This window comes from Colletotrichum graminicola (assembly GCF_000149035.1).
Source record: "Colletotrichum graminicola M1.001 genomic scaffold supercont1.1, whole genome shotgun sequence".
Taxonomy (NCBI): domain Eukaryota; kingdom Fungi; phylum Ascomycota; class Sordariomycetes; order Glomerellales; family Glomerellaceae; genus Colletotrichum; species Colletotrichum graminicola.
In genome coordinates, this window is record NW_007361005.1 from 73947 (window position 1) to 98641 (window position 24695).

Genomic DNA, 24695 nt, shown 5'->3' on the forward strand with positions numbered 1-24695 from the left:
TCGCCGAACAGCCACGCAACCGGCTGTGGCGGCTTGACGGCCCTCCTTTTAGCGTTCCGTTGAAGACATCCTATGAACGATAAGTCAGACACCAGCATGCATGTGCGGACGGGATGCCATCGCATTCCCAATGTCGTCATTGCGACGGCCTGGGTAGTGCGGGGCTGGCTGCACCAGCCAACCAGCTTCGAGATGTCGTGTCTGGCAGCACTTTTCTTTCTTTTTTTTTTTTTTTTTTTTTTGTGTGTGGCTGAGAAGACGCATGGCCAATCCATAACCTGAAGGCATGGTGATGTTAGTGGGGTTTCGCGAAACACCACACTCGAACGGCGACTGCCGTTTCTGATACTTTGCTCACGACTAATGCCCACACGCTTACGACCGCTTGGAGGCTCAAATGATTACAACCAACCCGGTTTCGCCATGTCCCCCTAGACCAAGGGCAACACCAACAACAACAACACCGACCTGCAAGATGGGACGACGGGAGTCCTGCATATAATTCCCTTTGGCCATGCAATGGTATCGCATTCTGAACTGGGGGCTTACTGCCTGCGATGCGCGTCTCAAGTAACGGAATCACCGCGCAGTCAGACTCCTGTCTCTCCTGGGCATTTGGATATCCTTGTCTGTATGGCCTAGGTGTTCTACAAAACCAAAACCATCGGAGTAGGAACATCATCTCCACCTGGTATCTCACCTGGGCACGGAGCGCTTACCCACCCGTCGCGGCAGAGCTCGGACGATGTTCCTAGTCGATTCCACCAGACTTCCGGCCCTGATGAGATGCGTTCTTGAGGGCCATTTCGACTGCTGTCGTTGTCTCCACTTGCTACACCCCCCTCCACTTTGGGTTTCCATACCTCTTCACAATGCACTGCCATCGTGGGTCTTACTATGGAGCCGGGGTGAGGGAAAGTATCGGTCCAGGCGAAGACATATTCAAATACCTACCTGTACGGAGTATGGATACTAACGGGCAAGGAGATGGAGTAGTTACCACCCCCTTGTAGATCAGTTCCCGTGTTCTCAAAGCCAGGGCTAGCTCCTGCTGCGATATCTTTGGATGGCTGTTGTCGATGTTTCAATGTTAAGACGGACTAACATCTTTCTGTGTAGACTAGCTACCGCGAGGCTAAATGCAGACAGGCAAGTGTCGACATGGCGCTTGATCCCGCCCGGGGCACCGGGATGCAACATTCAGGTCAAGCGAGAAACGAGGGTGGAAACAAAAAAACACCAAAGACCGAGAAGACAACTTTGGGAGCTGCGCGTCGATGACGCTTGTCTGGCCGTCGAAGCACCAGGCCAAGCTTTTCTTTTTCTAAGCTGCCGCACATCACGGCGCCAGTACAAATGCAGTAATGGATGTCTCCAGTACCATGCCTCTCCCCCCCCTATCACCCATGTTTGCACTCCAAGGACAGGCAGGCAAGGACCATGTATACCTATACGTCCCCTTTCTTGCAGACATTCTTAGCACAGGCCGCAGGGACCAGGTTTGATTGTGGTTTCCACCCCAACCCTGACTTACTATCCGTACACTTTTTTTCCTTTTTCCCATGCCGCTCAGGGTCCAGGTTGACCATCACTTCCTGCTGTTCCTCTATTCTTGTTCCTTTACGACTCGCCCTCGTCGTCTCTACTGTCGTTATAAGAGAACCCCAGGCCCCTCCTGTTCAGGCACGACCGCAGTTATCTCGTGCACGCCCGCAAAGCTTGGGGGATTTTGGATGCATCATAGCCCGCAAACCTTCACAAACGTCACAAGCCTCGAGGCCTGTCCCATCGTTGTTGGCTCTACTAGTTCTCTTGTCTAACCGGCGCCGAGCTCGAACGGAGCCTCTGTCTCAAAGGGAAGAGGGTATTGCGCCGCCAAAGTTACAGACAAGACTTGTCTTAGCCCCAGCTAATCATCCCCCTCGACGACGTCGGGCAGCAGCGCTGCTCGCACGCGGGGCTTTTCACCGATCCACCGAGCCGTCCCGGTACCCAGCAAGCTGCCACTGCGATCAAGCCACGGAACCGACCGACGACAAGAAGGACGAAGAACGGCCTACCGCCCTAAATTCCATCGATTCCCGAGCGCGAGCGCGAGCGACAGCAGGTGTCAATCGTCTGCTTCCGGAGCGCTCGGAGTTTCCTGGGACATCTCTCGTCCCCCCTCACGGCCATCAGAGCAAGTTCCACCGAGGACGGGATCACCCGGCGGTTATTAGCATCGCCATACATAGTAAGCATCTGTCAGCCGAAACCCAGACACCGAAACCGCCAGCGTCGCCAGCACTGGTCGGAGAAGGAAAGCTCACCACATTGTGACTGTGCTGTGTGGTCTGGCCAGCAGCGGGACCAGAAGCTTATTCACTTCATCCAGCGAGTAAAATCGGGGGTTACTATCTGTAGACGACAGCCAGGCCTGTCTCTGTCTCGTGACGAAGCGTGGGAAAAAGAGAGAGAAAAAAAGGTACTTCCCCCCGCAAAGAGTTCTGCAGACGGCCCGAGTCTCGTCCCCCCCCCCCCTTCGCTCCTCCTCAATTCTACAATGTACAATACCCAGGTACCTAACCAATGTACAGCGCATGCTCTACGACAAGCCCGGCCACGTTCCAATTCCAGCATCGACACGGCACCCCACAATTTCACCGCCGGAAACGCTTTTTTGCTGCAAGAGTCTCCAACTCGGTCGCCCACACACGCCTGCACATCCATCTGCACCAGACTTGCACGCCCACTTGTATTGGAGCACCACTGCCCTTCCATGCAATCAGAAGCGGTCCTTTAGCACACGCCCCCTCCTTCACGACGGTCGCCCCACCACTCCACTTCCCCCTCTCCCCGGCCGACCGGCCATCTCCCCCAACCCCAGTTTTTGCTGCTGCAGCGAAAAGCCGGCGACATTCCCCATCTCCATTGGAAATCGCAAGCTGGTTTGGTTTGGTTTGGTTTGGGTTTTTCCCTTTCTTTTCGGCCTGGGCCTTCTCGCTCGACTTGATTTGACCCAAGATAGACCTGGCCTCGCTCCCCTCAGCCTTCAGGACTCTGCTTTTTTCCTCCCCAAGGTGCTTTACAAGTGGTAGAGTCGGAATTTCTTCTCTACGACAAAGCTCGACGCCTCTTTCTCTCTCTCTCTCTCAAAGTCTCTCTCTCTCTCTCTCTCTCTCTCTCAGGGCTCTGTGATGCAATTACGTTCTCCAGGCATAGAGACTATGCCATCAACAACAGGGGCGCGGCCTGTCAGCGGTTGTTATACGCTCTCGATAGTCCCCAGTCGTTTCTTGAGGCCCGTCGCTGCCAAGCGTTCTCTTTGATTCAGCTTCCTTCCAGGCTCCTCCTGATTTGTATAGTCTCTCTGGGTCATTTATATGCATGTGCTGGCCCGAGATCCTCAGTTAAGTGGAACTAGCAATAGCCCGTTCACAGTAACAGCAAAGGTCCTCCTCGCCCGCAGGACCTGTTCCCGACAATTTATCTATAATGTAAAGGAACCGAACTCAAGAGAGCGTTCAGGTCCTCAGCAAAAGCTGTCCCACGGCGAGCAATTCATTCATGTCTCCACCTTCATCGCTGCAGGTCGGTTCGGCTGTTAGTTTTCCGTTGTTAATAGTCAATGAGTCAACGTCCCCGTATCGTTGTTCGCGTAGGCTTGATCCCCATTCGTTCCCTCGTACCCTTCTTCTCTCCAACTCTGTACATCTTTCTCGCCAACCAACACATTACAACACTTGGCACCACCGGGAGAGACGAAACCGCCGACGAAGACGGGGCAAAGCGACCGCGTTGCTCCTTCGCCTTGGGATCGGTCATTTTATTTTTATACTTTTCTCTTTTCTTTTTTTTTTTTGCCCTACATATTATGGTCCCTGCTTACGACAGCTGTGACCCCCACTGTTCACAATCGCGTTCACACTTACACCGCGGTCGGAAAGCATAAACAGACACAGGGACAGACGCTGTCCTCCAACACCGGCGTGCGGGGAGCCAGTTTGCTCGGGACTGTCCTCTTCCCGCAGTCGCCTTTCTGTTGATCTTTTCCCTTTGCTCGTCTCCTCCCGCATGGCAGAGGAAAAATGTCATCTAGTAGTATGCAGCAGCTCCAAAGCCAGCAATTCAGAGCTGCCAGTCTTGAATACTCTCAGCAGGGCCTGGACTCGCCCGGCGCTCACTCCCACATAACCACCACTTCCTCGGCCTCCCACCAAGCATTTTCCTCCAGAACTTCAAATGACGGCATGCCCTCCAACAACGTCTCCCAAACTCTCATCGGCCCTTCTCACTTTGCCAACGGCCTTTCCTTTCCACCCCACGACCTCCACGACCAGAATCCAATCATGTTCCTCGGCGAGCCAGATCATGCTTCCGACCCCTTCGCGACGTCCCACCCCCCCTCTTTATCCTCAATAGCCGCACGCCAAAATACCATAACCGTCATGCCTGGTCCTTTTGACAGAACCATGGGCCGGCGACGTAATAGCGTAATCACCTCGGAAGACGGCAGCCAAGATAGTGGCCACGCCGACCACAACCCCCTCGAAGACGCCGGAGCCGACGAGTTCGGCTTGCCTACGCAGACGGCTGGCAACGGCGCCGAGCCGGCCGGCAAGGCCAAGGAGGACAAGACGGACCAGACCCCCGCATGGAGTGAACTAAAGACCAAGGCCGGGAAGGAACGAAAGCGCCTTCCACTGGCATGCATCGCGTGCCGACGCAAAAAGATCCGGTGCTCCGGTGAAAAGCCCGCCTGCAAGCACTGCCTGCGCTCCCGGATCCCCTGCGTGTACAAGGTGACGACCAGGAAGGCCGCGCCCAGGACCGATTACATGGCCATGTTGGACAAGCGCCTCAAGCGCATGGAGGAGCGCATCATCAAGATCGTCCCGAAAAACGAACGAGACGCCAATGCCGCGTCGCTGACCCGCGCCGTCGTTAAGCCGGCCATCCCGGGTACCCTCCCCGCAGCCAAGGCCGGCTCCAAGAAGCGAGCCGCCGACGAGGCCTTCGGCCAAGACCTCGACCACTGGGCAAAAGCACCGGTCAAAAACCTGCTCGAGACGCCCAACAAGCCAACTTCACTTCGGGCGCAGGAAGCCGAAGACAATAAGCTGTTCCTCGAGGGGCTCGACGCACTGCCTTCCAAGGAGATCCAGGAACATTTAGCCGAGGTCTTTTTCGAGAACATTTATGGCCAAGCATACCACTTGCTTCACAAGCCGAGTTATATGAGGAAGCTTAGGTATGTCTCGTGAGACGGCCTCCGCTGCCGACCCAAGGCTAACCGATTCGCAGAGCCGGCACGCTGCCACCCGTTCTCATCCTGTCCGTCTGCGCCGTCGCCGCGCGCTTCTCCAGCCACCCCAAGCTCAACAGCTCCTCGCCCAATTTCTTGCGCGGGGAGGAGTGGGCATCACACGCCAGAGATATCTGCACCAGGCGGTACGAATGGCCCAACATCACCATTCTGACATGCCTGTTGATCCTGGGCTTGCACGAGTTCGGCACGTGCCACGGCGGGAGGAGTTGGGCCCTGGGCGGGCAAGCAATCCGCATGGCGTTCGCCCTTCAACTTCACAAGGACCTGGACCACGACCCGCTTAATCGGAACGGGTCATCGCAGTTGAGCTTTATCGACCGGGAAATTCGACGAAGGACGATGTGGGCCTGCTTCCTCATGGATCGGTTCAACTCATCGGGCACAGAACGGCCGACGTTTGTACGGGAGGAGACGGTCGACATACCATTACCGATCAAGGAGAGGTATTTCCAACTCGACATGCCGGCGCCGACGGAAACCCTCAAGGGTAAGGTTCCGCATCCCGTGTCGGCAGAAGATGGCCAGATGGCCAATGCCAAAGAAAACATGGGCGTTGCCGCCCACATGATCAAGACGATCGCCTTCTGGGGGAGGGTCATCAACTATATCAACCAAGGAGGAAAGGAGCTCGATCCCCACCCCATCTGGAGCCCCGAGTCCCAATACGCCACGCTGCTCGAGGAGGCGGACAGGCTGCTGGATGACCTCCCCGAGTTCCTGCGATACTCGCCCGAGAACCTGGCACTCCATGACACGGAGAGGATGGCCAACCAGTTCCTTTTTCTCCACATCGCGATCCATCAAAACATCTTATTCCTCAACCGTGCCGCCGTGGTGACACCGGAAAGCGCCGCGGCCCAAGGGTTTCCCAGCGACTTTGTCACCAAGGCCGGCGACAAAACATTCGCGGCGGCCAACCGCATCTCCGAACTCCTCAAGGACGCCGAGTCTCACATGGTCACCGCCCCCTTTGTCGGATACTGCGCGTTCTCTTCGGGAACCATTCACATACTTGGCATCTTTTCCGGCAACCCCGCCGTGGAGGCGGCCTCAAAGAGAAACCTGGCAACCAACGTCAAATTCCTCTCCAAAATGAAAAGGTACTGGGGCATGTTCCACTACATGTCGGAAAACCTTCGTAGCCAATACCGGACATACGCCGACGCTGCCAGACGGGGATCCTCGAGCAAGGATGCCACCACGGCCTCCCCCATCTTCCAGTACGGCGACTGGTTCGACCGATACCCCCATGGCGTATCACAATCCGACTTTTCGGACCCAGCGACGCAGAAGAAGAAAGAAAAGGGCGACGATGCGGTCTTGGAACAGAAGCCCGAGCTACATACCGTGGAAGAGTATTTTACCAAGCTGTCACCGCCTCGTAGCGTAGAGGGCAGCTCCTTGAGGCCGAACCCGTCTAAGCGCAAGTCTTTTGCTGGAAAGAAACTGTGCATGGGGGTCAGGGGGGGAGGGGCCCATTCCGAGCCGCTCTCTACCGAGAACATTGCCGCTACCGCGCAGGAGCAGCTGAGCGCTCGCATGCAGCAGCAGAGAGCCGCGCAAGGCTCCCTCGGCGCCCAGGCCAGCGGTTCAGCCAACTTCAACCCCCTCGGCGTGGCTCACTCGCAGGGACCGAGTTACCATGCCCTCTCGCCAATCAGTCCGATCGCCGTCGGCCAATTCGGGCAACACCACCAGGGCACGTCGCCATTCTATCCGCCCGACTGGCTCAGCATGTCGTTGCATCAGCAGAGCGGAATTCTGCAGCCCCTCGACCGGCAGCTCGTTTTTGGCGGGTACTCTATGGAACAGGGCAACATGGGCCATTTTGACGGCATCGACTGGGATGGCATGCCCTCCAGTGCCCACAGCGCATCGGGGACACACCGTGAGGGCGCCCGTCCTCGTCCGCATCGCGGCGGCAACCCCAACGGTATGGGTGGGCCCGGTCACGGACACCCGGACAGCGTTGCAGGATTCGGGGGTCAAGAGGCATCGACGGCGTGGTTTATGCCGTTCAATATGGAGCCGCCCGAAATCGGCCAAGACATGGGTATGAACCTGGACGGGTTCGGCAACGTTTTTGGCCACAGCCTGCATCACGGAGCGCGCTGAAGCGGTCGGTTGAGGCGTGGCGTTGAGTAAAAAAAAAAAAAAAAAAAAAGTAAATAAGGAAGGCATCGGGCGTTCCTATGAACCACATACACATACCACCTGGTGCATTGCTCATGTCTTGGGGAGGGGGTTCTTTTGGCGTTTTCCCTCCTCTCTACTAATGAATCACATGACGGAGGCGAAAAAGGAAGGGACGGTATAGGGACAGGACTTTTGTAGATATAAAAAAGGTTTCGGGCGGTTTTTAGCTTAACTATTGCACTTGCGAGATACCTACCATTAATGGCAATGAGAGGATGCAGTAAGCTTGTTTGGGTTTTATGATGCGTGCGGCCCGTGACCCGTTCCCGTCTTAGTCCGACGAGGGGGAAAACTGTACATGGATAGTATGGTATCATGGGGTGTGAGTGTGGTCTAAATACAACTATTTTTTTTTTTTCCATGCCTGCCCGATGCAATGACTAAAAAAAAAAACCCAAAGAAAAAAAAAATGACTTTTATGAAAAAAAAAAAAAAAGCCCCCAGGATCAACAGGTAAACTGACCGGCTCTTCGGTATAGGTAGCCCCCGTCACTCCGCCGCTACGCCATCGGCCTTCTTCTTGCCCCCCCTGGACCTCTTGCGCTTCTTGCTGGCGCCGTCCAGCGCGGCGCCGCCGTCTTCGGCGTTCTCCTCGACCCCACCCTCGCCGTCGCCGCCGTCGCCCGAGCGCTTCTTGCCCCGCTTCTTGCTCTTCTTCTCCTTGAGCTGGACCTCGTCGAGGCCGAAGGTCGGGCCGGTGCGCTCGTACTCCTGGCCAAAGTGCTCGCGGCGCCACTGGCGGAGGCGGGCCTTCTTGCCGAGGCGCTTCTTGTCCTTGCGCTTCTTGTCCTCGTCGCGGAAGGTCGCGAGCTTCTTGAGGCCGGCGAAGCTGTTGAGCGCCGCGTCCGAGGGCGCCAGCAGGATGTCGCGCGCCGTCAGGCCGAACGACTGCGGCGACGTCTCGCGGTACCGGAAGGCCGGGAGCTCCGTGTCCTTCTGCGACGAGGAGCCGGACGGCAGCGCCGCGTCCATGTCCATCTTGGCGTCGACGAGGGCCTCGAGCTTGGCCCGCTCGGCCTTGGCGGCCTTTTTGGCCTCGAGCCGTTCCTTCTTCAGGTCCTTTGTCGTCTTGCGCTTCTTGGACGGGCGGCCGTCCTCGTCGTCGTCGTCGTCGTCTTCTTCTTCTTGTTCTTCTTCTGCTGCTGCCGCCGCCGCCTCGTCGTCTGTGAGCGTGATGGGGGGGAGTTCTGTGCCGTCCTTGAACTCGGGGACGATGTCCTTGATGTCAATGTCGTCGTCCCACGTGGGCTTCTTGGGCTTCTTCTTCTTCCGCTTCTTCTGGTCGTCGCCGTCGCCGCCCTCCTCCGCCGCGTCCGAGTCCGAGTCGGAGCCGCCGCCCTCGGCCACGGCGTAGTAGTCCTCGCCGAACCGCCGCTTCATCTCGTCCTCCCACTTGTCGTCGTCCCAGGCGTCGTTGAGGAACCGCAGCCACTCCTCGTCCTTGAGCTCCTTGCCGCTCAGGCCCGCGGCGTGCTTGATCTTCTTCAGCTTCTCCTCGGCCTCCTCGAGCTTCAGCTTGCGCAGGCGCGCCTTCTCCTCCTTGCGCTGCTGCTTCTCCGCCTCCTTGCGCTCCCGCTCGGCCTCGCGCTGCTTCTTGCGCGAGCTGGCCGCCTCCTTGCGGACGGACCGCGCGTTGATAATCTCACGCGAGTACGTCTTGAGGGCCTGGTTGGCCTTTTCCGGATCCTCGAACCGGAGGTTGTACGCCTCCTCGAACTTGTCGTACAGCTCGCCCTCGTCGCCCTCGCCCTCGTCCGAGTCAAAAGCCTTCCAGCCGTGCTCGCCGCCCTCGGTCCACGCGCGCGCCGCCATGAAGTTGGACAGGAACAGCTCCGGGTCCTTGTCGGCGTTGGCGATGTCGTCCTCGGTGATCTGCTTCTTGGTCTTCTTCTTGTACGGGTTGACGTTGGCCGCGCGCGCCGGGTGGATTCCCTCGTCGCCGAGGTCCTGCGGCTTCACCACCTCCTGTCCCGGTTTCCGCTGCACAAAGTCGTCCTCGTTGTCCGACTCGGCGGCCTTGTTGATCTCCGAGATGATGGACTTCTTGAGGGCGTCCTGCTCCTGGTTGTACGTCTGCGGCGGCGGCGGGGCGTCGTCGTCCTCGTCGTCGGAGGCGCCGACGCCTCCGGCCAGGATCTTTTCGCGGTGGTAGTCCTTGAGGAACATCGGCTTCTCCTTCTTCTTCGAGGGCGTCGCCTCGGCGACGGCGTTTGATGTATCCTGGAAGAAGGAAAAGTTCTTGTCGAGCACCCTGGGGTCCTTGTTCTTGATCGCGCTGAGGGTCGCCGAGATCTGGGCGTCCAGGTCCTCGGTCGCGAGGAACCCGTCTTCGTCCTCGGTCTCATCCGACGACGACGAGTCGGCGTCGGAGTCGTCATCCTTGCCTTTGCCGGTCTTCTTGAACTTCTCCTCAACTGCCTTGTGTCAGGTATTGCCTCCGGCTACCATGAAGGACTCGAATTGGGCCCACTTACGTCTGTGCAGCTCCTCGCGCTTCTTGTTGTGCTCGAATCGCTTCGCGTACTCCTCGTTGACCTTCAGTTGCGGCGTCGCGATGTCTGCCCCTCCATCCTCGTCGTCTGAGTCGCTTTCGTCCAAAAGGTTGACCTTCTTCGGCACCTTCTCTTTGTTCGATTCGGGCGCCATTATGTCGGTTCCCTTTTCCCGAGGCCGGGCGTATGTGCACAATGTTGGGGTGGGCGAAAGAGAGAATTGAAGTCTTGCAAGCCTTTGCCGGACCCTCCAGAATCCAAGATTCAAAGGTGGTCAAGGAACTTTTTTTTTCTGCCGCCCAGTAACGGCTGCCGTACGCCTGTCGCGGGCCTGGCCAGACGGGCGCCCACACCCCCCCCCCCCGACCACCCTACCCAAGCGGACTTCGGCACATCAATTCTCCGCCCCCCCTCCAGGAATTCTAGAGCTGGAGAAGAGCAAGCGCACGGACCAACACCGGCGCCGCCTGTCGAACGGGGGCGCTTCGTCATTGTTGCGCCTCATCCTCGTTGTTTCAGTGGCCAAACTGCCGTCTAACCTGCACTACCTCACAATCACGAAAACCGTTCAACCAACCACCTCACGCGAAGCCAGCAACTTGATTCAAATTCGTCGCCCTTGCCCATCTGCACCGACTTTTCAACTCGTCCGCCCGCCCAACTCACGAAACTCCATACAGGCTGTCGTTATCGACCCAACTACCGATCAAGATGGACGGATCCGGCGGTGCCCCCAAGCCGAGCAGCAGCGTCAAGCTGGTCCTGCTCGGTGAAGCTGCGGTCGGAAAGGTACGGCCACCATCCGAACTCGGCATCGTGAATTCGTGCTAAACGCATCTCAGTCGTCGCTTGTCCTGCGCTTCGTCAACAACGATTTCCAAGAAAACAAGGAGCCCACTATCGGAGGTACGAGACATCGCCGTTGCAGGACGGTCGCTGGGCCAAGAGCTAACCCGACGACTCTATTGCAGCCGCCTTCCTGACACAAAAGTGCAACCTCCCGACCCGGACGATCAAGTTCGAGATCTGGGATACCGCTGGCCAGGAGCGTTTTGCCTCGCTGGCGCCCATGTACTACCGCAACGCCCAAGCCGCCCTCGTTGTCTACGACCTCACGAAGCCGACGTCGCTGATCAAGGCCAAGCACTGGGTGGCGGAACTCCAACGACAAGCCTCGCCTGGTATCGTCATCGCCCTCGTCGGCAACAAGCTCGATCTCACAAGCGAAACTGATTCCGGATCTGCCGGCGACAGCGAGGGGGCCGACGCGGACGACTCTGGCGACGCCCGGAAGGTCTCGACGGAAGAGGCCAAGACGTACGCCGAGGAGGAGAGCCTGCTCTTCTTCGAGACGAGTGCCAAGACGGGCCACAACGTCACCGAGGTCTTCACGGCGATCGCCAACGCCATCCCGGAGACGTCGTTGAAGAGCGCGCGGGGCCCGGGCGCCTCGCACGCTGTCAGCCGGGGCGGAGAGGACCAGCAGCGCGTCAGCCTCACGGGATCTGGGGACGCCGCCGCCAAGGAGGGATGCGCTTGCTGATCGTAGGCCGACGTGCGTGCTCGTTTGCGTTTGCGTTTGCGCGTGTGTGTGTGTGTGTGTGAGAGAGGGGCAGAGAGAGTGTGGCCAGACCCCGAGAGGGACCGACTTGGCGAAGAGGAATCGTTATTTTCATCATTTTGGAGTCGTTCAGTTTTCATGCGCTGCATTTCTGCTATAGGGTTCATTTTTATGGGAGCGTCCATCCGGCAGCCGCGGGGAAGTTCGTCACGGGTTGGAAGCAGGCCCAAAGACGCTCGCACCCCTCTGCATGCCGACTTTCCGTCGTGTAACATGGTCGTTTTGGTACTGGAATGTATTGCAGCAGAAGACATTGGGATGGATTGCGGGTCAGTTGGAACTGATGCTTCGTAGTGCATTATGTAGATGAAGTCTCCTACACAGTCAAGACGATTGATTCACAGTAGCGCTCTCATGTTCTTTAAGACAGCCCGGTACAACAAACCCCAGGCCCCGCCGCCCGTTTCATCGTGGGATTGCCAGACTGAAGGGGTGAGTCGGCAGGTGAGCGAGTAATTCACTGGGCAGCACGGGTATCCGATCCCAAGCAAGCACTGTAAAACGAGCAGGCCAGTAACGTGAATGGTGGCGCCTGATTGGTCAGGCGTCACCCACGCGTCCCACCGTTTTTCTGGTCCTTCCCGCGCCTCGTCCACCTCAAACCTGTCCGTCACTACAGAATCTTTCTGCGGCCGCCTGCTTTCTTGCGCAAACAAGCAAAACAACGCACAACCGTCACGACCAGCCGTCATGAGAGTGACCTGCGCGACACGTTGAACCCCTTATTTATCCCCTTTCCACACCCAATCTCCGGCTGACCGCAACGCGGCCACTTCCGCTGTACTTTTCAGACCCCTCCATCGCCCATGTCTCCCTCGTCTTGAGCGCCCTTCCTTCTACACCGACGACAGCATGGCTTCGTCAATCACCCCGGCTCAGGCCGAGCTCATCAGGTAAGTCTGCAATCTTAACTGCTTACTTGGGGTGCCGGGCTAACCCGTCGCCTTTAGCTCACTCGCGCCCGATGACATTCCGATCAAGCTGCGGTGCGCCATCTGCAGCAAGCTCGCCGTCAACGCCTTCCGCCTCCCCTGCTGCGAGCAGGCCATTTGCGAATCTTGTCAGTCGTACAACCTCCTGCGCTACCGTTGCGATCGTCCTCTGACTGATATCCCAGGCCAATCTTCCCTACCCTCGTCTTGCCCGGTTTGCGAGCACTCGCCCGTGTCCGCCGAGGACTGCACGCCGCACAAGTCGCTGCGAACGACAATCAAAGTCTTCCTCCGTACTCAGGAGAAAAAGCGCGAGGAGGCGCGGTTCAGGGATGTGAAGGACTCGGCACCACCTCCCCCCCTCGATTCGAAGCCGAATCCATACCCAGCTGCCCCCTCCGAATCCCCGGCCGTCGAGACCCCTTCGCAGCCTGCTGCTGCACCCAGTGCGCAGGGCGAACATGCCGATTCCAGGCCTGCGCCCGCCGCGGACGCGAGTACGAGCGAGAACACTGACGCCGATGCGGCTGCGGCACAGAACAGCAACGTTGGTGCCCCAATTGATGCTTGTGCTGGTTTGAAACCTCGCTGACACGCCTTCTAGGACGCGCCCAACCACGGCGAAGAGCCATCCATCTCTAAGGGAGAGGAGGACGACGACGAGATAATCATCATCACCGGCGACGAGAACGTGGCCAAAGGCAACGGAAACGCCGAACCGCAGGAGGGTGATGATGCCGCGGAGAATGAAGGTGCCAAAGGTGATGATGCGAATGCGAATGGAAACGCCAGCTTCAATGGTATGAATGGAGGCGGCTTTTTGAACATGAACTTCGCCGGGAACGGCGACTTCAACCAGATGCAGATGATGATGGCCATGCAGAACGGCATGGGGGCTAACTCGTTCGGCAACTTTCCTATGATGGGTAGGTCTCATCCGTTGCCACATGCGCAACCTGAGCTGACGTTACAAGGTATGCCAGGAATGGGTATGGACCCAATGGCGATGCAGAACATGTACATGAACGGCGGCTATGGTCCTCAAGGCATGGGCATGGGAGGCTTCGGCGGTGGTTTCGGCTCAGGCTCCAATAACTGGAACGGGCAACAGTCATGGAATTTCGGCCAAGATAATTTCAATTCTGCTAATGCTGCTGGCATGGGATCTGGTGACTTTGGCAACTATAACTCAGGATTCCAGTCAGGGTACAATCAAGGTAATTATGGTCACCAATTCAATGACTACCGCCGCAACAACTACGGCAACCGTGGGCGTGGACGAGGACGCGGCTTTTACGGCGGTGGCTATGGTCGGGGCGGATACCAACAGTATGGCGGCTACGGGGACCAGAGCCACATGCAACAGCAGCACGGGTCCAACATGCCCGCCCAAGCATCTGACGTCGCTGGTCGAGCAGCCAGCAACGTGGACGAGTTTGGCCGCGAGCGCACCAACGAGCAAGGCGACGCCTCTCATGCGGGAGGTGACAACAGCGGAGAGGATGGTAGTGGTGGGGGCGAAGGTTCCAAACCCGTGAACGAGGCCGGGAACGAGGAGGGCCCTCGTGATGGATTGGAGAACGCTGAGGACGGATCACACATGGCACAGGATTCCGGTGACTACTCTGCATATAACGGGAACGGTATGCCTGTAGGCTATGGACCCCAGCGTATCCCACCCCCGACTTTCCCAAACCAGAACCCGGGATTCGCGCCTGCGGCACCTGATGTTCCTATAAATGCCCCGACGGGTCCCAAGGCCATGCGCCAGGGCCTGCCGAATACAAGCTTGCACACGTTGCGTGCACGAGGATATGTCGTTCCTGATGAGAGAGGCGGTCGACAGGCGTCGGCTGATGGGCCTGTCGCGCAGAGCCCCGTCGTGGAACAGCAACGATCGAGGAGCAGCTCATCTACGCGCACCAAGGATAAGGACCGCAGCCTGCGACGGGAGGCGAGTCAAGATCGTGAGAGGGAGCCTGACGTCAAACCAGAGAGGGACAATGTCGCCCGCGAACGGGACCACTCACGCTCCCCATCACGCAGCAGAGATCAGAGCCGAGAGCGCAAGAGCGAGCGCGGCGACCGCCACCGGCGTCGGCGCAGACGCTCAGAATCCAGGTCCGTCGACGATCGAGACGATGAGTACCGTCGCAGGAAGCATAAGAGCCGGAAGCACACCTCATATAACGACGACGACGAGGTCAAGTCCCGATCCAGAGACGATGGCTACGAGGAAAGGTCGAGGTCTGCCTCGCCCAGCGACTCGAAGAGATCCGGTCACCGGGGCCGCAGGGACCGCGACGAGAAGCGGCGCGACCGGGAGAAGGACAAGTACCGGGACGAGCACGACGATGACTACCACAGGAAGTCCAGCCACCGCTCCCACAGAGACAGAGATCGCGACCGCGACCACGACCGTGAGCGTGACCGCAAGGATCGCGACCGTGAGAAGGATCGCAAGCGCGACAAACACAGGGATCGGGAACACCGTCACCGCAGCAGTCGCAAGCACTCGGCCGAGCCGCCGACGCCCGTCGAAAAGGACTTCAACCCGCCCACCGGCCCGCGGGGCAGCACATCAGGCCTCGAGATCAGGGGAGCGAGCTCCAAGCCTGGCCGAGCCTCGGACCGGCAAGACACGGGAAGACGAGGCTCTCAGGCATCGGTCAATAGCAAAGCCGCGCCTAGCGTGCCCACCAAGGATGCCCATGCCCTCGAGCGTGAGGCCAGGGACCGCGAGCGTCTGCTCAAGGAGACGCAGCGCATGGCTGGGCTGGCCGGCCTGGCGGGTGTCAAGCGGGGCAGAGACGAAGGCGGCGACGACGGAAAGCGCAGCCGACGCAAGGGGCGCCGCAGCGAGGCCATCAGCGCGGAGGACGAAGAGGAGCGCATGCGCAGGATGGAGGCCGAGCGGGAGGGACACCGTTGGGGCTAGCAGCCCGGCGGTAACGCTGCGTGTGCCGGTATAGGGGCGAAGGGGAAGGCCGGCGGCAGGTTGGGTCACCACGTTATCCGCCCGAGCAGACAGCGGCGGGCGGACAATGCCACCGACCACTTCTGACCGGGGTGGGTTTGCACTTATGTAGAGGTCGGAGGAGGGGCATACCAGGTTACATTCGATACCAACTCAACAAAAAAAAAAAGTCCTGTTCTCCCCACGCTACGGCCAGTGAGCACTGGCGGCTCGCGAGATTTAAAAAAAAAAAAACCGGTAATAGGTAGACCTTTTACGCTTCAGCAGTCGCGCGCGGCCTTTTAAAGTTGTAATTGAACTCATTGATATGACTTTGGCTTTCCAACCTGGGTGATGCTTGCGAGATGCGTGATCCTGTGACAGCAAACTCACGACTGGACGAGGATTCCATTCCGATAATGGACGGGCTCGTCCGCGGCTCGTCCCTCGGACTCGGGCATGGTCACTGCACGGTTGCGCGCCGGGATCCGCGGTCGAGTCAGTCGGGAAACCTGAAAGAGATGTATACGCGCGGACGCCGGGTTCCTCTTCACGGCCCGCGCCGCCGGCGAGGTGCGTCGACCGGCACCCATTTTACGGGATGTACTCGGGGCCGGGGCGGTACGCCAGACCCAAACCCCCGCCGTCGGTCCCCCATGATATACTACGTATCCCTTCCCATCGTCGTGTGCACCAAGGCCCAGCCCAGCCAACCATCTGGAACACGTTGTGGCGCCATATAGTCTGACAAAGCGTCGACGACCTTTTTATTAGTGGACCCTGCCTAATTTGCCGGCGTCCATTCAGGGTGACTAGGCCGCCCATCCCACTACCAGCCGGCGCTTACCGGGCAATCAATACTCGAGTTTGCCGGCCAACGTGCTGCGGCAGTATCCTAACGGGGGGGAGGAAGCACATCACGTCAGCACCAGCGATCATCCCTGGCAGGTACCGAATCGAGGGCGCCCGCCCTACGGCCCAGGTCTGCAGTTGTATGAGGAAGAGGCAGTCAGTCTTGGCTCTGCGCGGACCCCCCGACACGCAGGGGCACCGAATAATCAAGCTCATTCGGCTTTTGTCAAGCGGATGCACCATCGGAACCGTCTTGTTGGCCGGTGCTCTCGAACGCCCCACGCCCCTGCCAATGTCGGGCTCTTCAATTCCCGGAGAACCTGCACGACTGCTACGGTACCCGCCCATCTCGAATACGACACCACGTCGGCTTGGTAGTTTGCCCAGGATTCGCAGAGCTCGACTGAAGGAGGAAAAGGCCACATCTCTTTCTCTCCTGTTCGTCAGTTTGTCGAGATGGGAAAGCTCGTGGAGATGACACAAAAGCCAACGAAGAGGACGTGCTCGACGTCGAGTCTGGCTAGGCGCCAGGATCATCTCTCATCGCGCTAGCTTGGGGATCATTGTTTCTGGCCTTACGATTGGGGGGTCTCGTTTGAGGTAATGTAGATACAGCTTCAAATCCGGGGGCCATATGGGGGGACAGGCCGTACCTCCACGGCTCCAAGTATACTTACACACTTGGTAAATACGAGGTGGAGGATCATTGCCTGCCGGAGAGGGATGCGTACAGCAGTTGATCACAGCAGCGACAACCGGATCCCGCTGCCGTCTGCTCTGGCGCGTTTCCCCGGGCTATCCTGATGCCTGGCTGATGCGCGAACGCCACCAAGGGCAGGGCTGGAGGAGTGGACGGCACCAAAGCGAGCGTCGGGCCAATACGGGCCCAGCCCATCGGGTCAGCCCAGATGGTCTCAGGTCTGGCCCTCTCTTTCCCTTTTCCCCTTCTTTTCCTTGAACAGTCTTCGGTTTCTTTCACCTTTTGCGCGAGCCTCGCTGCTTCTTTGCTTTACTGCCGCGGACCTTTTTTTTATTTTTTTAATCCCCCTTAGCGTGCTTGCGTTCCTCCCCGCCCCTCGTTCCGTTTGTTCCGCTTGGTAGTAGAGCCAAGTTACTCTGCGAAAGGCGTCTAAACCCTCACCATCTGGAGTGCATCTCTCGGCGAAAGTGGCTGCTCTTGTACTCCATTAACGGCCGGCGCTCTTCGATCTGCCGCCGGGGGAAATCGGAAAATTCGGTAGATAGGGTTCAAAGGGAATGGACAGAAGCGGGAGAGACGATGCCAAAGCACGCGAGCATACCGCCGCCGACGGAGACGGGGTGAGAGAGGGGGAGAAGTATCTCAACATGAAGCACCATCACCGACACCAGGACCAGCAGGAGTACGAGTCGGGCCTCGAGGTCGTCGACGCCCCGAGCCCCTGGCGCCCGAACGACATCCCGCTCCCAGAGGTCGTGCCCTACGCCCACGCCCACGTCGACGCCAAAACCGCCTTGGCGCCGCACATCGCCGACGACGCCATCGCCTGGCACAACTACTACAAACAGAACCCGGGCCTTGAGGTCGCCCCCGTCTCGTCGTACTCGCCGGCGGCATCGGCGTACGGCCCCGGTGGCCAGCAGCATCCCCCGGGCTACCACCACCTGCCGGCGACGCCGCTGGGCCAGAGGTCGCTCGACACCGACGGCCAGCGGAAGCTATGCGGCGTGCGTCGGAAGCTATGCTACATCGTCATGGTCGTCGCCATCGTCATCGTCGTGGCGGCCATCGCCATCGGCGTCGGCGTGGGCTTGGCGGTCGGGCGGCGTTCGCAAAGAGACTCAGGGTATGTCTCGTTTCACTTTCTTTCCCCCTTTTCTCTCTCTCCCTCTCCCATATGCCCGTTGTCTCTGTGCCTCTGTCTCTCTCTCTCTCTCACTTCCGGCTCTTAAACGGATATGGGGTCGAAACAGTGACTAGGGCCAGCCACAAGATTAGGTCGGCCGTGACAAGGTGCTAAGTATTAAAATCTATCGCCCTTCATATCCACTTTTGGTATCGCCGGTACGTGTAACTGACCCTAATCTGCCTAGCCACAGGGCGCCACCGGACTTACTCGCGGGCTCGGCATCTCTAGGAAGAACTTGCGTGAGATATCGTAGCTGATCTTAAAAGCAGGCCCCCACCTCAGATATCATAGGTCGTTGTCATTATTATCCAACACTAACACATTCTAGCTCTTATTCTTATTGGACCTGAACGTGTCAACTATTGAACTTCAGCAAGATACAGTCCGTCTCTGTTAAATGATTGGAACGGCGGAACAGCCCGTCGGACTTGGATCCCCTTAACAAGTGATCTTAACTAGAGTATCTCCCGGTAGACCAAATATCCTGGCGTTCCCTCTTCCTTGCTCAATCCTTGGCTGGAGCGTCTACTCTCTAATCGGTCGAGGAGGTAGGTGGATGCCGGATGCACCTTGTTTTAGAAATTTGAGCTTAGTGGAACGGTTTTTATTCAAACTAAAGACTCTGGCGCCGGTTGATGGGAGCTAGCTCTCTCTCTCTCTCTCTCTCTCTCTCTCTCTCTCTCTCTCTCTCTCTCTCTCTCTCTCTCTCTCTCTCTCTCTCTCTCTCTCTCTCTCTCTCTCTCTCTCTCTCTCTCTCTCTCTCTCTCTCTCTCTCTCTCTCTCTCTCGGCTCCGCACCATCCCATGTTTTGGCCGACCCAGCTAACACAGACCTCTCTTCTCTTCCCCTCCTCCAGCAACTCAATAAACATCGAGTCAACAGAACATGCGACAATCACCTGCCCGGCCAAGGACAACGCGACCTTCTCGGCACAGGGCAACCCCGCCCGTCACTTCCGCCTCATCTGCGGCCACGACTTCAACTCGGGGGACGGCGCCATAGACCTCTCGTCGCAGGAGACCACCACGATGGCCGCCTGCATCGACCTCTGCGCCGCCCACACCGACTGCGTCGGCGCCGGCTGGGGCGACTACTACGGCAGCCGCATCTGCTGGATGAAGAGCCGGCTCGGGGAGATGAACACATCAGGGAAATGGCTCTTCGCCGTGGACGTCAACAAGGCGAAGGTGTAACCTGCGTCAGGAACCTTTTTCCCCCTTTGGATCTTGTTTTGTGTGCGGCTGCCGGGGTCAAGGCTGCATGGTGTCGGATGAGAAGGAAGGAACAGGCGGCGGCGGCGGGCAACGGGAAGCCCATCGATGAGAAACATGACGGCGCTCGGGAGGCGCTTGATCTTGCGCTGAAGGGTCCTCGGTAACGGAACGGGAACGGCCTTTTCCGCGAGTTGGGACGACTAATGAACATTGAAAATCATAATGGCCTGTACAGGGGAAAAGGGGGGAAAGAAACGGGCGACAACGGTGCGGCGATATGGCTCGGAATTGATGGCTGGGGCAGGCTGGGGGGAGAACATGTACGATACCAAGTTCATTCCATTCTCGGACAAGGTGGTGTCATCAAACGTTCAAAGTCTTTTCATTCATTGCTTTTTTTCTGCTGCTTTCTGATCATTTGCAGCTCTTCGTCACCCGCCAAGCGACAAGACCGCGCCTACCGATCACCCGTGCCAGGGTGTTCCAAATGCCGTCGTCGCCAAAATCCAAATCGTCGAGGTTTAGATGCTGCCTGTAACGCCATACCTCGCGGAACCGCAGGCCCTTGAGCCCCTTATTGGGGATATAGGGGTCGATCCATGTCGCCGACGCCGGCGCCATCAGGTACGTGCCGTTCTTCTCCTTCAGGTACTCCGAGTTGCGTCGGTCGGCGGGCGTATCGCACGTCGCGAGCTTGGTGAGCTCCTCGAGGAGCGTATCGCCCTTCATGCCCATAACGTCGCGCGTGGTGAGAACCTCATTTTTGCCGTTGAGCAGCCAGATGGGCGGCGTGTAAGTCTTCCACCAGACGGCTTGCGTCGCATCTGGTTGCTTGCTCAGAAACACCTGACCTGGCACAACACCTCCCTGGTGGTAGATGCCCATCAGGATGCCGAAGAACAAATTGAAGACAATCCAGGCGCCGATCCACACCCGGAGAAGAGTACGACTCCTGGGCATGTGAACAGACGAGAGGATGAGCGGGACGGTCGGCAACAGGAACCGGGCTTCTTGGTGCTGGAAGATGGATAGCACGAAGACGCCGGAGATGGCCGAGTAGAGTCGAAGCGAGATGTGCGGCTGGGTGAAGAGCAGCACTGCCGCCGGGCCAATCAGCATGGGGATGTTGACCAGGAGATGCTGGTACCAGGGGTGTAGGCCATGCTGCGCGAGGTTATTTGTGTCAATGTTGTAGAGAAGGTTGTTGAGTGGCGTGATGACGGGGCGGGAAATGAGGTCTGTCCATTTAATGGGCTCAGAAAGATAAAATGCCGTATCCAGTGTGATGGCGACGAAAGTGGTTGTGAGACCAGCCAAGGCCATGACGATGAAGGAGACGGGCCTGTCACGTTGTTAGTGGGCGCGTGCATCCCTGATACCATGACATCAGGGGAAAAGACCAACCTGTTGAGAAAATGGGGTATCAAGCGAAGTCCCGGAATCAGCAAAAACGCCGGGAAAGTTATCCTATTAAACAATCCGAACACGGCTACTACGCCAAGAATCGAAGAAGCGAGAAGCGACGATTGTTGCTGCCACAAGCATTAGCATGTCAGTCGGTGTGCGGCCGCAAAGCTCTGCTGAACGGGTCCTTACCGGGCTCTCGACAATGCGCTGAATCAGGACCAAACACCACGCAACAACCAGGCATTCAACCGAGTTGGAGAACGTGTGGGTTTGGTAGGTCCATGTGACATAAGACGAAGCAACCAAAAGCACAGCAACGCGTCGGTGGCGCGGGGAGCTGATGAGCTCGTGGATGGCCCAGTCCTCCAGTACAAAGCTGGTGGCGAACATGAGCACGCGAAGGGTCCAAAAGACTGCGATGGGAGGGATCTCCCCGTCCTTGCCGTTACCGATCCACAGCCATCGCAGTAGCAACATGGGCAGGCCGTACACAGGCCATAATGGAAAGACGCTTCGTATCGGATGTTCGTTTGTGAATTCCCACGTGTGTCGGACCGGGTAGCTGAAGATTTGGCCTGCGCCACGCCGTCAGTCTGGATCCTTGACGAAAACGAGCCCCAACTCAACCCGAGCTCAAGTGAAGCTCGGGGAAGCTCGACGGCGCACAACACAGAGATGCACCTATGACCCGCACCGAATGGGACAGCGTATTAGACATACCTGCGATAACCTCTGGGCCTTGGAAGTTCTCGTCGGGGTGGAGGTAGCTGGGCGACAGCGCGAACCACAGCCGGATCAACACCAGGAACAGGTAGGTCCTCCGCCACATAGCTCGTCACGCTTTTGATCAATATATGGCCGTCGGGGGTGCTGCGTGCAGCTCGAGCATCGGTCAGCAGTCGAGTGCGAAGGAATTACAAGTTGATGGTCGTTAGTCGGGACAAGGACGACAGGTTTGTTGTGAAGAGTATTGGTCGCAACGTCGCATCATCAGGAGGAAGAGCGCATGCAAAGAAGCCGAACATGCGATTGTTCGCCAAGGGTAGGTCGGCGGCGAGGTGTGGAGGGGGAAGGAGAGAAATGTAGGATCAAGTAATCCAACAGAAAATGGATGTTGTAAGGTGAAGGAGAGGGCGGAGGAAGAAAAAAGAAACGAAGGCAATGAACTGCGCAGCAGAGAAGAGATGAGGTAGGGTGATGGTCAGGGTATTTCTGCGCGAACGCTGAGCGCCCAGTCCCAACGTGTCCCAGTGGATGGAGGGGGGGTACTCCGTACTCTGGTGCTTTTTTTTAGGGTAAGGTTCCAGGTCCCGAGCATTAGACACAGAACTCTCCATATGAGGGTGTATCCGCAATCCCTGAAGTAGGCACATGGCCCCTGCCCTTGATTCTGCTTGGTGCTTCGCTACTCTTTCTTGCCAGGGGACTTCTGGATGGCATGAGATGTCAGGTGAGGGAGAGTTCTGGTCTGGTCAGACGGACGGACAGAACTCCAGGGAAGGTAGCTCGAGGATTCTGAAGACCGCAAAGGTGGCTGTCATCTCAAGGCAAGCAGGCACGATGTCCTCTACCTACCTACCTGAGCTGAGTACTATTACAGATAGTCTACCAAGCATCACCTTAAAAACACCTTATACCTACCTTCCTTGGATGGGGTGCATGCCAACTGCCAACGCGCGACCGTACTACTAATGTATACGTCGCTGCAACGGCCCCCCTGTTCCCTGCCAGTATCTTCTCGCAAGAGGCCTCGCATCGGACCACTAGCCCCCAAAACGGCTAAGGCGGGGGGCTCCTTCCATTATCTGATTTACTTGTCCTCCTCCTCGTCCACTCGCTCTCCGTACAATACACTGCGTGCCGGGGGGGTAACAACACCCCTTTCCCCAACCAAGGCCAACCAAATAACACGATATGAATTAGCGTCATCATGCATCATCTCCATCCGGCATCCCCTCAACCTAGCGATGGCTTGCCAACTTGTTGCACTCCTGAAGTCAACCCGTCTCTGGAGTAACAGGCGCACATGCACATACACACGCATGCACGCTCACACTCACACACACACACACACACACCCGGATGAAGTCGGTTGACAAACATCGTTCGTCCGGTGAGGCCTGATATCAGACGAACGTAATGTAATTTGGCCCGGGGCACCTTACATCCATCCGCGCAAGCTTCGGCTTCGTGGGCCCCATTAACATTAGAGGCGCTATAGGTTACCATTGATGACTGTTAGGGACGAAAGCGCGCCACCTACTCTGGCTGGAGCGGTACCATGAAATTAAGTCCGGAAAATGGACCCAGCAATCTTTGTACTTCTTTCCAGTCTCGCGCCCAGGAGTTTTTTTGCGCGACAGGGAATGCTTCGCAGAATGTAGCCATCTCGAATGTCTTGGGCCATATGACTGCGCGTCATGAGACCATTGGCTCTCCCCTGCGTGTCGTGGGGGTTGATTCCCTGGGGCAGACAGGCTTCCTTAAGTGCGTGCAGCTCGCTTTCGCCATCGGCCCTGGCTTGCCTTATCGCCCGCCCCCATCGTCTCCAGATGCCAGTCCGATATGGGCTTCGGTACAGGGCCACATCCATGGCGCGTGTAAGTTGACAATACTGCGTCGTGCCATGAGAAACACAGTCACGCTCAGGCGGTGAGCACAAGCCCCGCCGCCAAATTCACTGCCGTCGTCATCGTCATCGTCGTCGTTGTTGTTGTTGTTGTTAGCAAGCATCAACCTAGGAAGTCAGAGCCATCCCGCCCGAGCAGCTCGTTCACCGAACAACCGTTGAACGGGTGGCGGTGCTTTGCCGGCACTCTAACGGAGGCGCCAAAGACCCGGTTCTGTTCCGGCGTTTGCCTTTCCGGTCGGTTTTGGCAAATGTACACCCGCCCAACGGCGTCACGCAAGCGTCCTCCCGGTACCGGAACATCTTTGCTCTCCCGTTCCTCATTGACACACAAACCTGGAAATGGACAACTCATTTTACACTGACCTTACACTTGTATTTCCTTTACAGGGCACATGCAGCGGTAAGAGCGTGCTTTGCTTCGAATTCGATTTTATCAGCTGGGGCGTCTATGGTCACGAGTTGTCTACTCGGTCACAAGCGTCTCTCGAAGGGGCATCGTCTGGACTATTGTCATGGGATAGGCCCGACTTCCAGGGAATCAAAATCTGGGCCCAACCAGATACGGCACCGTATCTGTGTGATTCGTTGAGTTGGCATATTTATATGCGCAACTTGAAACCGTTCAGCACGGTACCTAATATGGCATCTTCGTCAGACCACGGTCGATAGTTCCAGGGCAAACCGCTCTGCAGCAAGAAAATATAATATGATCAAGCCCAAAGTATATGCAGCACAGTTGCCCTGTATCAGAAGCCTGTAACAAATGAGGCCGTCAAACATCAGCCGCTGTCAAGGCCATGTTTGAGTTGATGGTTCTGCTGATCACTCTCCGCCAGGTGCCTGGCTGAAAGGCCTGTGGCTATCGGTGGCTTGACCTGACCTGCTTTCTAACAGCAACCATAGATCAGCCAAGTGAGAGTCGGCAAACGAATCGATTCCGAAACGCAAGGTGTTATGTCGCCCGCGGTAGACCTATAATTACTAAGCGCAAGAGAGAACTGGGCCAAACATTTTCACCAGTGCTGTCACTTTTTTTCCATCTTGAGCTTCAAAGCGCTGCTGGATTGGCCTTGGTCGCTGCGGGTTACAAGTTATAGGAGAGTATCTTGTCCTTGTTGGAGTCAACCGCAAAGGGCATGCAGACAGCATCACCTTTCCTTGCCCCTTAGAGGTGAAGGGAATTCGGAAAGTAGTCA

The 24695-nt window shown here is 57.5% G+C and overlaps 6 protein-coding genes across 6 annotated transcripts; 4 read left to right on the top strand and 2 right to left on the bottom strand.

Annotated features, from left to right (window-relative positions):
* Positions 1-4067: 4067 nt before the first annotated feature.
* GLRG_00017 (fungal specific transcription factor domain-containing protein) lies at positions 4068-7423 on the top strand (the record flags this gene model as incomplete). Its single annotated transcript, XM_008090702.1, has 2 exons — positions 4068-5230; positions 5284-7423. 2 exons carry the CDS (start codon positions 4068-4070, stop codon positions 7421-7423), a joined length of 3303 nt encoding a protein of 1100 aa, XP_008088893.1.
* A 570-nt stretch (positions 7424-7993) lies between these two features.
* On the bottom strand, positions 7994-10150 carry GLRG_00018 (KRI1-like family protein; the record flags this gene model as incomplete). Its single annotated transcript, XM_008090703.1, has 2 exons — positions 7994-9918; positions 9979-10150. 2 exons carry the CDS (start codon positions 10148-10150, stop codon positions 7994-7996), a joined length of 2097 nt encoding a protein of 698 aa, XP_008088894.1.
* Positions 10151-10707: 557 nt separating this feature from the next.
* On the top strand, positions 10708-11539 carry GLRG_00019 (Ras family protein; the record flags this gene model as incomplete). The annotated part of the gene is made up of 3 exons (XM_008090704.1): positions 10708-10785; positions 10839-10902; positions 10968-11539. The coding sequence occupies 3 exons, from the start codon at positions 10708-10710 to the stop codon at positions 11537-11539; spliced, it is 714 nt and encodes a 237-aa protein (XP_008088895.1).
* Positions 11540-12469: 930 nt separating this feature from the next.
* On the top strand, positions 12470-15487 carry GLRG_00020 (pre-mRNA-splicing factor 38B; the record flags this gene model as incomplete). Its single annotated transcript, XM_008090705.1, has 5 exons — positions 12470-12510; positions 12568-12677; positions 12735-13096; positions 13154-13475; positions 13524-15487. The coding sequence occupies 5 exons, from the start codon at positions 12470-12472 to the stop codon at positions 15485-15487; spliced, it is 2799 nt and encodes a 932-aa protein (XP_008088896.1).
* A 2217-nt stretch (positions 15488-17704) lies between these two features.
* GLRG_00021 (uncharacterized protein) lies at positions 17705-19439 on the top strand (the record flags this gene model as incomplete). Its single annotated transcript, XM_008090706.1, has 2 exons — positions 17705-18183; positions 19103-19439. 2 exons carry the CDS (start codon positions 17705-17707, stop codon positions 19437-19439), a joined length of 816 nt encoding a protein of 271 aa, XP_008088897.1.
* A 435-nt stretch (positions 19440-19874) lies between these two features.
* On the bottom strand, positions 19875-21696 carry GLRG_00022 (Alg9-like mannosyltransferase; the record flags this gene model as incomplete). The annotated part of the gene is made up of 4 exons (XM_008090707.1): positions 19875-20802; positions 20865-20992; positions 21057-21442; positions 21588-21696. The coding sequence occupies 4 exons, from the start codon at positions 21694-21696 to the stop codon at positions 19875-19877; spliced, it is 1551 nt and encodes a 516-aa protein (XP_008088898.1).
* Positions 21697-24695: the final 2999 nt, after the last annotated feature.